The sequence below is a fragment of the Peromyscus maniculatus genome, chromosome 3 (assembly GCF_049852395.1).
Source record: "Peromyscus maniculatus bairdii isolate BWxNUB_F1_BW_parent chromosome 3, HU_Pman_BW_mat_3.1, whole genome shotgun sequence".
NCBI lineage: Eukaryota > Metazoa > Chordata > Mammalia > Rodentia > Cricetidae > Peromyscus > Peromyscus maniculatus.
The window spans coordinates 130,604,592-130,617,428 of NC_134854.1; the positions used below are offsets into that span (position 1 = coordinate 130,604,592).

The window sequence follows — 12,837 nt, forward strand, 5'->3', positions numbered from 1 at the left end:
ATCTGTGATGCCGGAGTCATCTAATAGGGTCATTCAGACCAGATAAGATAGTACGCACAGATGCTTATTCATGGTATCTTGGCATTTGGCAAGGGGTCAATCAGTTGTCCTTCCAGTAACATTAATTGCTGTTCTGATTAGTATTACATCAAGTCTCCCAGGAGCCTTCTAGAAGTCACCTGTTTTATGAAGGAAGAAGCTGAGGTTCAGAGCCTTAGGTTATGAGGTCGGCAATGCCTGTACTAAAGCTGTTGCTCTGTAGCACAACACAAGCCTAAATGACATCTCAAAAGCACTATCAAGTTGTTCTTGCCAATCTTACAGATCCTTAGCAAGTGCAGGAACCTGGGTTTCTGACTGTCCTCCGGAGTATAGCAAATAGAACTTCTGTGGATGTAGCAGTATTGACTGTCACAAGTTTGCCTTTTAGCCAAAGAGCCCACAACACAGATAACAGAAGAGGTCCGGGATCAGCTCCTGGAAGCATCTGCTGCCACCAGGAAAGCCTTCACCACCTTCCGGAGGGAGGCCGACCCTGATGACCATTACCAGTCTGGGGAGGGCACCCAGGCTACAACCGACAAAACCAAGGATGACCTAGAGATGAGTGCGGTCATCACCATCATGCAGCCCATCCTGCGCTTCCTGCAGCTCCTGTGTGAAAACCACAACCGAGATCTGCAGGTGAGAGACTGAGCTGTGGTGGCCCTGAGACCTAGAGAGAGACCAGGCTGTGGGGAATTAGAGACCTTCAAGAGAGGGTCCTGTGCAGCGAACCCAAATACCTCCAGGTGCAAAGCCAGACTACAGGGACCCTGTGGCCTTCAGGAGAGGGCTCTGGGTTGGGGACTCCAACTGCAGGTGAGAGCCTTGGGTTGGAGGACCCTAAGGTCTGTAAGTGATTGGTAGCATAGGAAGTTCCAACATTTGTAGGCAAGGTCCCTGGAGACCTCGACACCTATAGTTGGGAGTGTGGGGTAGATTCCACCATGGTGTCCCACTTCTCATGGTTCAGCTCCTCTCACTTAGACCACCTTGTGTGAGTTGGAGATCCAGCATTACTGACTTTCTGGTTGACTGATAATGAAAATATGAATGGATGATCTGTCCCTTCCTGTCTTCACAGTGTCTCCACAAGGTCAGAAACAAAAGCCTCATTGATTAGGGATGTTGAATCCATATGTGGTTAGTATGCATCAGTATCTGTGTGTATATGTCTTATAGCCTGCCACTCTTTGCCACCAGTGCCAATAGATGTTCAGGTAATAATTGGATAGATATGGACTATTAAGTATATTATAGTTGTGTGCTGCATAATGGACAGTATAGTGTTTGGAAGATATTATATATATATATATATATATATATATATATATAATGGACAGTATAGTGTTTGGAAGATTATATATATATATACACACACACACACACACACACACATATGTATGTATGTATGTATGTATGTCAGTGTGTACTACATGTTCTAGAAGTTTAGTAAGCTGGACTTGAACTTAGACATTTGGAGCTAGAGCTTATGATACTAACCAGACTCTCAGACAGAGACAAGGTGTTATCTCCCTTTGCAGTTTTCTTGTTACAAAGATTGTTTAGAAAGGGCGGAGGGTGTGCTCCAGAGATCCGCCTCTTTGTTCCCAATCTCTACCCAGGAGAAGCATCCTGGAGCATGTGGTCCTTGGTGTCCTGCCTGGCTTTCCTGTCAACTCTTGAACCTGGGGTGCCTGCCCCTCCTTGCTTGAGAGCTGTTAGGAGGGAAAGGAAAAGTGCATCTGCACAGCTCTCCAATGGGATGGCTCTTCCTAAGGCAAACAAGTCTGTATTGATAGTTCTGTGTGCTTCAGTGGTGATGATGTGAGAGGAATTGACACAGGCCAGATCTAGCAAGAGGAAGGTCCCACCTTTAAATGTTTATATTGCTGACTTTATCCACCAAGGGACTATGGCTGGACCCTGTCTTGTTGCCCCAGCCAACCTCCCTCTGTCTCCCTTCCAACCTGCCTCATTCACTGGACATGGGGGAGATCAACTAAGGGAAGACTGAGTGATCCCTAGGAATCTAGGTCCAGGCAGCTCAGCGGTAACATCTTTGTGACTAGGGGTCCCACTGTGCTGCTAAGCATAGGGATCAGTGTTCTGTACTGTTCTTCCATATGGTGTCGCTGGCCACCACCAACTTCAGGCTCCACAGGAGAAATGGGTGGCTGCAGCTCATATGCATGTGTGGTCATACGTCACTTATACTGGAGAACACCTGTTCAGCACCCAGCACTAATGGTGACCAGACCTCCCTCATCCCTCAGATCTGAGTGTCTGGAACAGGAGCCACTTGTGCCAACCAGAGATTGCAATACAACGTGCTAAGTGCTGTAAGGGTCTGCACAGCTCAGATTTGCCAGGCCCCAGCCCACCCACTGAGGCTGCCCTGAGTAGAACCCTCCCTGCATGTCACGGGGCAGTGCTGATAGGTGGGTTCTAGCTGGCTTCTTGTTTCATGGACTTGACTGTCTTCCACCTTCCTCCCTCCCTCCTTCTCCCCCATGCCTGTGTTCCTTGAGTGGGAAAACAGAACCAGGCTTTAACTGCACAAATTCACCATTTCTTACTGGAAGTCTTCAGAATTATAGGCCTACACTTTTTCTTTTCATATAACTCTCCCTCCACCTTATGCCCTAAGAATCCCTGGGGAGAAGTAGCTTTTAATGAGGTCCTTATACTGCTCTGGGGGGAAACAGCATGTGTGTGTGTGTGCGTGCGTGCGTGTGTATGGCACATGTTCACATATTTTTAAAAAACCTAGCAAATCACCATTTGAAGGTACATAAGGACTTTCCAATTAGGCGATTCTAGACACCTTTTTCTTAGCCACTGAATCCTTTGTTTGAAGACTTGTGAAGAAATGGACTACGCTGAGCAGAACAGAGCAAAACTGCCCTGTTGAGAGTGGAAACTAGAGTGTCCCAGAGCCTTCCTCCACTAGCCCTCATCTTGTAGGAGCCCTAGAGGGCATGGGGGGTCATTCCTGGGAACCTTAGGTGTCTGCAGGGCCCTGTGGCACTCCTGGATCAGTGCTTTGATGGGGGTAGGGTAGGTGAGAATCATCGTTTAAAAACTCCTACGATATGTATGCAAGTGCTGTAATGAAACTCCTCTCAGTGTGGTCATTTGAAAATCAGTTTTAAAAAATGGTCAAAAGAAAGAGGCGTAGTTCCCCGCAAATCAGGGGAAAACCTGCTCCACTGGCATTGTGTTTGTGAGAAAGCAGTTCTCAAAATGGCATTAAGTGGGATGTACCTCCTCAGAATGCCACCCGTTGGCAGAGTCCCTGGGCAGATGGTAGGGCACTGGCAATTTCTCTTACGGCTGCCAGGCAGGAGTGGTCGACTCCCTTGTGCAAGGAAATACAGAGCTGCTCAGAGAGAGGAAGCCCCAGCCTTCTGAGACAGCGGTCTCTGGGCTCGTGCCAGCTTCTTGTATTTATAACCTTGACTTTCCTGTTGGTAGATGTTCAGTGCAGAGAAAGCTACCGAATTCGGCCCCGCCGAATGGGCCACTGCTGCCTTGAGCAAGCCCTGCTTACTCAGAAACCTGATGGAGGACTGCCCTTTCACCAGTTTGGGTGGTTTTGAGTGTTTGCTGAGCCTCGGCCGGAGCTTCCCCTTCCCCAGGTTAAAGGCCAGAGGCTACACGCACACAGGCCTGAAATCTTTCCCTTCCTCACCCATCTTCACCCACCCTTTGTCCTCCTGAAAAGACCAGGCTTTCTTCATGCTGACCGGACAAAGTGGTGTGTGCTAAAGGTGGACTGACAAAGCTTCCCTGGGCCGCTCAGTGAAAAGTATCTGTCTGTTTTTGTAAAAGACAGGAGGAAATAGATCTGAGTTAGGAGGGGGCGAGTTCAGGTAGACATTCGCAAAAACCATTAGAGATGGCGTTCAGTGGGAACCCCATAAACTGATAATTTGATCATTTGTCTTTGTTCTTTTTTTCTATTGACCCACTTGAATTCAGATTATTGCAACCAGTTTTAATAAAGCACTTATTAGTCACCATCCATGTGTAGTAAGGTGCCTACAACTCTGAGCTGTGGCTGTGGTTCCCAGTGGTGCCGAGGGACCTTTCTAGTGTGGAGTCTGAACGGCCCACCTGGCGCATAGAGAACAGAAAGGCATCCTTCTAGGCTCCCGTCTCATAAGATAGGGGTGCCTCAGAAGCAGGCAGGACTTCCTGGACAAAGTGACTTTATACTACATCCTGAAGGAAAAGGAGTCCGAGGAGAGGCCAGGGGAGTGTGTCAGACAGAGGAAATACTGTTCAGGGGCCCCAAGGCAACAAAGTGGAGTGCTTAGAGAATGAGTTAATTGCCACTGCCAGAGAAGGCTGTGGCAGGAGCAGTAACATCATGCAGCAGAGAGGACTATACCGGGAACAGTGATGTCACCGTATGGCCCTCAGAGGGGATGCTGTGAGTTCGCATCTTAAGCAGCCATGTCTTTTTGATGCCTAGGCTCTACCCTCTACCCCTGCCAGGCCCTCAGACAGACAGCACTTTACATGTCGTAGCAAGGGAGAAACTGGGTGAAACCCTCCACTGGCTTCCTGTAACCCTTTAAAAAATAGTCACTTAGCAGGGCGGCGGTGGCACACGCCTTTAATCCCAACACTTGGGAGGCAGAGCCAGGTAGATCTCTGTGAGTTCGAGGCCAGCCTGGTCTACAGAACGAGATCCAGGACAGGCACTAAAACGACACTGAGAAACCCTGTCTCGAAAAAACCAAAAAACAAAACAAACAAACAAACAAACAAACAAACAAAATAGTCACTTACCCACAGAGTAGGACTCCTAAGTAATCTGTTCTTCCTCTGTATCCTACCAGAAGTAGAACACAAGTTATTAACTAAAAAGGACTGAGGCTAAATGGGGGATGGGGGCAGGGTGGGCTGATGAATCAGCCATCTGTCTACGTACCCACTTTTAACCTGTGCGTTCGTGGTGCTTCTGTTGCTAAAGTCACACATGAATAAATCCTCTTCCTAAGTGTTCTAATGACGGTAAGTATTTAAATGAAAGAGTGGTATCTCTTCCATCCACAGAGAGCTGTTCCCCTCCTTCCTTACTCTGTTTAGGAACCTTTGGTACAAATTTGAATATGTATTTCACAGTAATCTGCATGATTATAAATCTGCTTTTTGTAACCTACAGTATGACCTAGAGATCTTTCCACGTTGGCATGCCAAGACCTACTCAATGTTTCTCACTCATAATATAGAATCTTATGGGTATAATATATCTATTTAGCTGCTCCCCAGTTGGTGGGCATTTAGGTTGCTTCTGTTTTCCGCTGTTGTAAACAGTGTTCTCATGAGTGTCCAGTCCATACTTTGTGGACAGAAGTGGAATTGCCACTTCAGAGCTTATGTCCACTTTTGCCTTTCTATCCATTTACTCCCCAACTTCTAGTGTAAACATTGCCCACTTTCTAATTCTGAGATAAAGAATGCTGTAGTCGATTTGTGCCTCACTACAGGAGTCTCAGACACGTGCCCCTTCATCGAAACCCCCAACTTTACAGGGTCACTCGGGTTGCTTTCCATAACTTGTTGAGGAAGGCTCTTGCTGTGTGTCTCTTGGAGAATACAGTCAGGCACATGTGCATGAACACGCACATGCGTGTATACACACACATGCACACATATTTACTCATTCTCACCCCTTATTTAGTAGTGGAAATGATCAAACAAGCTAATCCAGGTTTTCTTCCTGGGGCCTATCTGCAGCCAAACTCTGTGTGGGTGGGTGGGTGGGTGGGTGGGTGGGTGTGAGTGTGTGTGTAGAGGAGGTGAGGTGGAGGTGCTTGTTTTTAGTACCAATGGTAGAACCAGGGGCCTTCTGCACACTAGGCAAGCTCTCTGTCCCTGAGCTAAGCTCCAAGCCCTAACGCCAGCTCTAACCTCTCATTTTGTGGTGAAATGTACTTGTACTAGTCTTGTGTGTTCAGCACACGCTCCACTCTGTCATCCTTAAATAGAACCACAACCCGCTAACCACCCAGGAAGAAGGTGGTGGGCAAGGGTAAAGGAAGAAATAAGCAGAGGGGTGGGGACTTGGCTCAGCTGGTAAAAAAACGCTTGTCATGCAACTGTGGAGACCAGAGTGCAGAGCGATAGCACTCACGTAAGAAGCTAGGCATAGCAGTGTACGCCCGTAATCCCAGCACACAAAAGTCCCTGGTGCTCCTTGGGTAGCCAGCCTGGCTAAACTGGTGAACTCCAGGCTCAGTGAAGGACTCTACCTCAATAAAGTGGAGAGCAGTAAAGGAAGATACCCACCATTGACCACTGGCCACCGTACACAAATATATACATGTTCACGTGCACCCATATGCATGCACACATGCATGCATACACACACATGAACATGCCCACCACATGTACATATATACCCAGATTGATTTTGTTAAAAGGACAAATGGAAATATGAGAATTCATATCTAAAGAACCTGAAGTGGATTTCCAAGAGAATCCCCCCCGCCCCTTTCCCTGTATCTCATACAGACACATCGGAGAAAAAGCCACAGGGTTATTGCCGTAGACCAGGGCCACAGGTTGACCATCCCTGGGCCATGGAGACTCTTCTGTCCCATATTGTACCTGTCTTCATAGCTTATTAGAGACAATCCAAGTAGCAGGATGGGTGACCTTTGCCCTCTTCTCTTTGCCTTTGTCCTCGCATGCCCCGTTGCAGAATTTCCTTCGTTGCCAAAATAACAAGACCAACTACAACTTGGTGTGTGAGACACTGCAGTTTCTGGACTGCATCTGTGGGAGCACAACCGGGGGCCTCGGTCTCCTCGGACTCTACATCAACGAGAAGAACGTAGCTCTTATCAACCAGACTCTGGAGAGTCTGACTGAGTACTGCCAAGGGCCTTGCCACGAGAACCAGGTAATTCTGTTCAGACTCTGGGGTGAGAGCAAGGCACACTTACTATTTGGAAAAGCTATGCTATGCATAACATATACGTGTTATACAGAGACGCATTCAGAAAACACAGAACAACTACCCGTCAATTTTAGGGAGCTCCTAGGACAGGAGGCCCTTCTCCAGCAGTGGAGAAGTCTCCATGGTGTTTTCTCATAATCCAGAACTTTACCCAGTGAATGAGTGGGCTTGACTGTGTCGTGGCTTGACTCAGTCTTGTTTGATTTGGTTTAAATATCCAATCATAACTTGGATATTTAGGGGCAAGTAATAAAGTGGGAATTAAATTATCACCTGAGAATAGTGACCTATTCTAAAAACCAGAAAAGATCAAAAAGTGATTCCTTCAAACTCCTCGAAACCTAGCTAGAGAGAAAACACTTGCTTCCTGTGAAACAATTTGGAAGCAAGAAGAGAACATTTGTAGTTGAGATTTAATATCATGGACTTCTGGGAAAGGAAAGACCAGCCAGTGTTGACTGACCTCCCAAGAAGTGTAATTTTGGAGTGGAGCCCAATTTTTTTTTTTTTTCTTAAGTAGAATCATTGCTCATTCATGGCATCTGGAAGATTCTGTGAGTTTGCATTTCAGGACTAGAACAACTGTGATTTCTAATTCCAGATAGTAGTTCCTTCCTAGCTTGAAACGGTTAGTTCTAAGCCCCGAGGCCAGGGAAAGTATGAAGTGTTGAGCTAGTTGAGGCAGGCAGGACATTCGCTGCAATGAAAGCAGTTGAAAGTAGACAGCTCACCATCTGTGAAAACCCTGATCGTAGTGTGAGGCCATTTTGGCAGATCCACTTCCTTCTCTTGGTTCTCCAGTGAAGGAGATGGTACAGTTCTAGCTATGAGGAAGAACAAAGAAATGCAAGGGTTCTGAAGCTATGGATGTAAGACCTCAAGTTTACTTCCCTACTACACCAAGGCCAATTGAAAGGAACAGACTAGGGTAGTTTGATCTGCAGTCAGGGATCCTACTTGAGGAAAGCTGGTCCATTTTGACACCACGCACACTGAGCAGAAGCTTGCTCTCCAAGCTTAAGCCTTAAGCAGAAGTACCAGATTCACAAGATGAGTGACAGAGAGAGAGCGGAACACAGTTTTAAAGGGGAAAGGGGCTCAGATCCTGGTATCAGTCACACACCATATTTTCCTATAAGAACAAAGCCGATTATTGTACGGCGCTATTTGGATTAGACTCAGCCAATTTATCAGTTAGGGTGTATGGGGACTTTCCTACTGTTTACTGTTAATTCTGAAACTAGAGATCTTCATCTGTCTTTTATTTTTACCACTTTCTCACGGAAAATTGCACTCTCCCCAGATGACATTATGGGAGTGGTGAGCATTGTGTTGAAATAGCAGTTTAGCCTGTTGCCCTTTGCCGTCTGATTTATGGCCAGCGTTTGTGTAAATGCCTGTGTATGTGTGTATGTTTGCGCAGAACTGCATCGCCACCCACGAGTCCAATGGCATCGATATCATCACAGCCCTCATCCTCAATGACATCAACCCTCTGGGAAAGAAGCGGATGGACCTTGTGTTAGAACTGAAGGCAAGTGGAGACTGAGAGCTAGAGGTGGCGGCCTTTGGGAAGAGTCAGTTTATGCTTTGCCTGGCATGTGACACAGTCGGTGTTGTGAAACGAAATACCAAAGGCAGTTCTGCTTAACTGCACAGATGACCCACATTGCACGTTCTGACCTAAAATGCAGAACTTCACTCTTTCCAGAGAAGGGCCTGGGGAGAGGGTACCAGTTTTTTCAGTCAGGTCACCTGGGGGATGCAGAGCTGTCACCAGAACTGAGAAACTCAAAAAGCATCCAAGAAGGAAAAGCCTGAAATCTGACATCCAGTGCGGGTTGGGAGGGAGAAGAGAAGCACCATTCCTCTGTAGTTTCTGATCTTGCTGCTTTGGGGGGAAGGGAACAGCTGAAGAAGAGTACAACTAAGCCCTTCCGATGTCACCAGAATCACTTTTCACTTTGTCAGGAGGCACCTTTTTCTGTTCTGCCATTGACTAGGCAGCTGATAATGTTGTCTTAAAATAAGAATGTGCCTGTACAATCCTCTAATAAGTTCTTTGAACTGTTATAAATGACAGACTGTAGCTGCCAACTCTGAAGTAGCCCTAATATTTAATGCCCTATAAAAATAGTGCTATGGAGTTAAATAGTGACTTCAAGGTGTTTGCTCTGTGGAGTTTACTAATTGACAGACCCTTCCTGGGGGGTCTATGAGCCAGTCCCCCAATCTCTTGCCCCTGTTTGGGGTTCCCAGAGGTTGTCAAAGACTCAAAATACCCAGTTCTGAGAACTGAACTTGCAGCCCACCCTGGTGTGTGATGCTGTTTGGGACTGCCGTGTTAGCAGCCCTGAGCATGCTTCCTCTTCTGCGGTCCCATGTTAGGGCGTGTTGAGATCCGTGTTCTCTCCTACCCACGGGCCAGAGTAAGTGCCCTCTCACGACTGTGAAATAGCCTTGAACTACAGAGGTCAGCTGAGAAGCTCATCTGCGTTTACTGCATGCAGGGCAACAGATGAAAGCAAGGCCTTAGGAAGATACTAACACACTCCCCCAGAAGCTGCATGGTTAATTTTATTTTTCCTTTAGTATTTAGAACTGAGAGTCCAAAATCATGGTTGATTTGAGCATATGGTTTAAATGGAATTTTTTAACACTGTTTTTTCCTTCTGATAAGTACTTTATGCTTGACTTGAATATCATTCAAGCTCTCGTATGGCTACCATTTATCAGAAAGTACACGATGAACGTCTGAAATAGACTGAGACGTCCATGTGTTCCTGGTTGGCATTTCAGTGCCTTTTTCAATGAATTCAGCAGTCTGGGGATTATGATAGAAATAGGTGAAAGCTCAGCCACTGGACTGAACTTCTGTGACCCGAACTGGGGAGGAAGAATGTCTGTATTTCCAGTCTCCAGAAGGAAAACACAAACTTTTGAGACCCATATACAAGGGAATATGTAAATTGAAGACCTGGGGCCTCAAATGAGATTAAGTCAAGAAATGCCAGGTATGGACACATGGACATTGTTAATGTAATGGGAAATTATGTCTTGGCGGATGGGAAGTGTTCCTCTGGGCCACTTTTACTAACTAATAGCACATGTACTCATGATATTAGGAGATATGAAAGCTGATAGATTTTAACACAGGGAGAAATTACATTTATTGCCTGTCATCTCTGGCCCACAATATCCAATAACAAAATATTTAAGGGGAAAAAATTGTACTAAACATGTATATATCTTTTACATTTTTCTTACTCCCCAAATAATGTAGTGTGAATGTTGACACAGCACTTACACCATATCAGGTTTTACATATAATATATAGATGAAGTAGACAAAAAAAAGATACATAGATTATATGCAAATGCTATTCCATTTTATATGAGGCTTGAGCATCTGAGATTCTGGAGACTGTGGGGTCCCCTGTGGATACAGAGCGAAGACCACACCCACCAACACCCATGTGTAAAATGTCTATTTCTACTAGAACTGTTGTGGGATTTACTAGCTGACAGTCCATTCCTGAGGGGAGTGTCTTTAGTGCACTTCTGCCCAATCTCACCCCTGTTCTGGGGTTCCAGAGGTTGTCAAAGTTTCCAAAATGAAAATGCATGTCCTAACAAATACAGGCCTCTTAGACCCAAGTCAGACTCTCCACACGCTCCTAAGGTCCCAAGGAGCACACCCTCTGCCTGTTGAAGATACTCCGGAATGTACTCAGCCATGGGATGGATCTGTCTGTCAGCCAAGATGCACACTCGTGTCAGCTGCTAAACACACATGTCCAGGCGGCTGCCCAGGCAGCTCCTCCATATTTCTTTCCCTGCTTCTCTCCATCTAGAACAATGCTTCGAAGCTACTCCTGGCCATCATGGAAAGCAGACACGATAGTGAAAACGCAGAGAGGATTCTGTACAACATGAGGCCCAAGGAGCTGGTGAGTTGTGACTGATCCCTTGCCAGTGGCATCAAAGAACCTCAGAGCAAAATACTGAGACAGAATGAAGGACCTGCTTCTCTGAGCTTCTGAAAAACATTCCCCAAATCGAAAGTATCAAGGATCATTTAATCCAGGCCTGTGGCTGGGTAGAGAAGTATGGCAATGTACATGGGGTGCCTCGCCTTGTCCTGTCAGCACAGACCACATATAGACGGCTCCCCCTTTCCCGCTTTGCTCGCTCACGGAGAACAGTGTGCAGTGGGTGAGTCTAGGTGAGTCTGGGTTCGTGGCCATGGCTCAGTGCTTTGACTGTGTCACCTCAGGTAGCTCTTTGAGCTCTCTGAGCTGCAATGTCCTGACCTATAGAAGAGAAGGTAAGATGACTTACATTGAAGGGCTATGTTCAAGTCTACAACACGAGTCACATCAACACCTTTAGCACAGTACCCGGCATGGAGTCCTTTATGAGTTGAGAGCCATTTTCTTCTCTTTGTTCATTATTAGGCAGTGTTTACCATTGAGTACATACCAGCTCCTGGTTTTTGAGTAGGAGGTTGAGACACAGTCCCATGTAGTTCAGGCTGGCCTCAAACTTACTGGCGGTATAGCTGAGGCTGTCCCTGAACTCTGGGTCCTCTACCATCACCTCCCAAGTATTGGGGTCATGGGTTATGCACCACCTTTCCCTGACAGCCTTGGGTGTTTGAAATGATGACTTACTATAACCCAGCTGGCCTTAATCTCTCAATCACTTTACTTCACACAGTGGGATTACAGGTGAGTGCCACCACACATAGCCCCCTGCCACATCTTTTTAGGATTTACAAGTTCACATCTGTCCCTGGTGCCAGTAATCTGAACAACAGAAGAATGTATTTTGAATGTTGATGTTTAGTTTTTTGTTTTCTTAAAACATGACCTGGTTTATTTTCAAAGAGCAATGTTTGTGATGGGCTGTGACGTCCATGTTGGGAGTTGGTGTTGCGAACTCTGAAAGGAGCTGTGTTCAAGGATGGGTGATACGAGTTGAGTCTGTTTGGACTGTGCCCCATGCAAATAAACTGTAACTGACAGATTTAAATGAGGGCATTAAAACATTTCTGCCTCCCAGTGACCTGAATGTGCTCTAGAGACCAGACCAAAGTCCCTTTATATATTCCTTCAAATAAAAGTTCACAGCAGCCTGGCTCTTTGATCCCTGAGGTCAGGGAATGAGTTCTCAGGAGAGACAGGAGTCTCTGCAAGTTTACATAACAGCTTATGTAACTGGGGTAACTGGGTAGCTAAGGGTCGTCATTATTTAGTATGGTCAGTGTGGCCTTTGTATAGAACCCATTCCGGCTCTTAGGAATCAAGAATGTGCCCTGGCTCTTCAAGACTGTCTCCAGTAGAGGAAATGCCACAACCCCTTGCTATGGCTGCCACCAACTCCTGGGTTTCCCCCTTGTGGTTAGAGAACATTATTCTGGATCATAGAAAGGGTCAAATCTTCTTAGAGTAAACAGGGTTCTAAGAAGACAAATAGAAAGAATGTTTGGATATCCAGAACACATCTGTGTGTGCACATGATTGCATGCATATGTGTGCATGCACCTGTCCGTGACCTTAACATATGTAACAAGCTGGGTTTGGTTTTAGAACTGCTGGGAAATCAAACTCAGGGAGCGAGGGTCTCATCTCCAAAGTGACATCTAGCAGCTGACCCACTGTCAGGACAGAAGATGTGGCTCTCTGCAGGCTTCACCTTGGATAATAAGAAAGTCCCCAATAATGGCTAGTGGCAATGAAGAAGGTACCCCCAGGCTGACATACCTTCTGAATCCTCAAAGGAAATGACTAATTCTTAGTATAACTGACCATATTTATT

The 12,837-nt window shown here is 46.2% G+C and overlaps 1 protein-coding gene across 18 annotated transcripts in view; it reads left to right on the plus strand.

Moving 5' to 3' along the window:
- The window catches only part of Itpr1 (inositol 1,4,5-trisphosphate receptor type 1), a 343,419-nt gene that overhangs the window by 266,318 nt on the left and 64,264 nt on the right, over positions 1 to 12,837 (plus strand). For all 18 annotated transcript variants that reach the window (XM_076567490.1, XM_076567491.1, XM_076567493.1 and 15 more), the window contains 4 exons: positions 431 to 684; positions 6,761 to 6,961; positions 8,442 to 8,552; positions 10,872 to 10,967. In XM_076567490.1, coding sequence (XP_076423605.1) covers positions 431 to 684; positions 6,761 to 6,961; positions 8,442 to 8,552; positions 10,872 to 10,967 — 662 coding nt within the window. The remainder of the gene's footprint in view (positions 1 to 430; positions 685 to 6,760; positions 6,962 to 8,441; positions 8,553 to 10,871; positions 10,968 to 12,837) is intronic.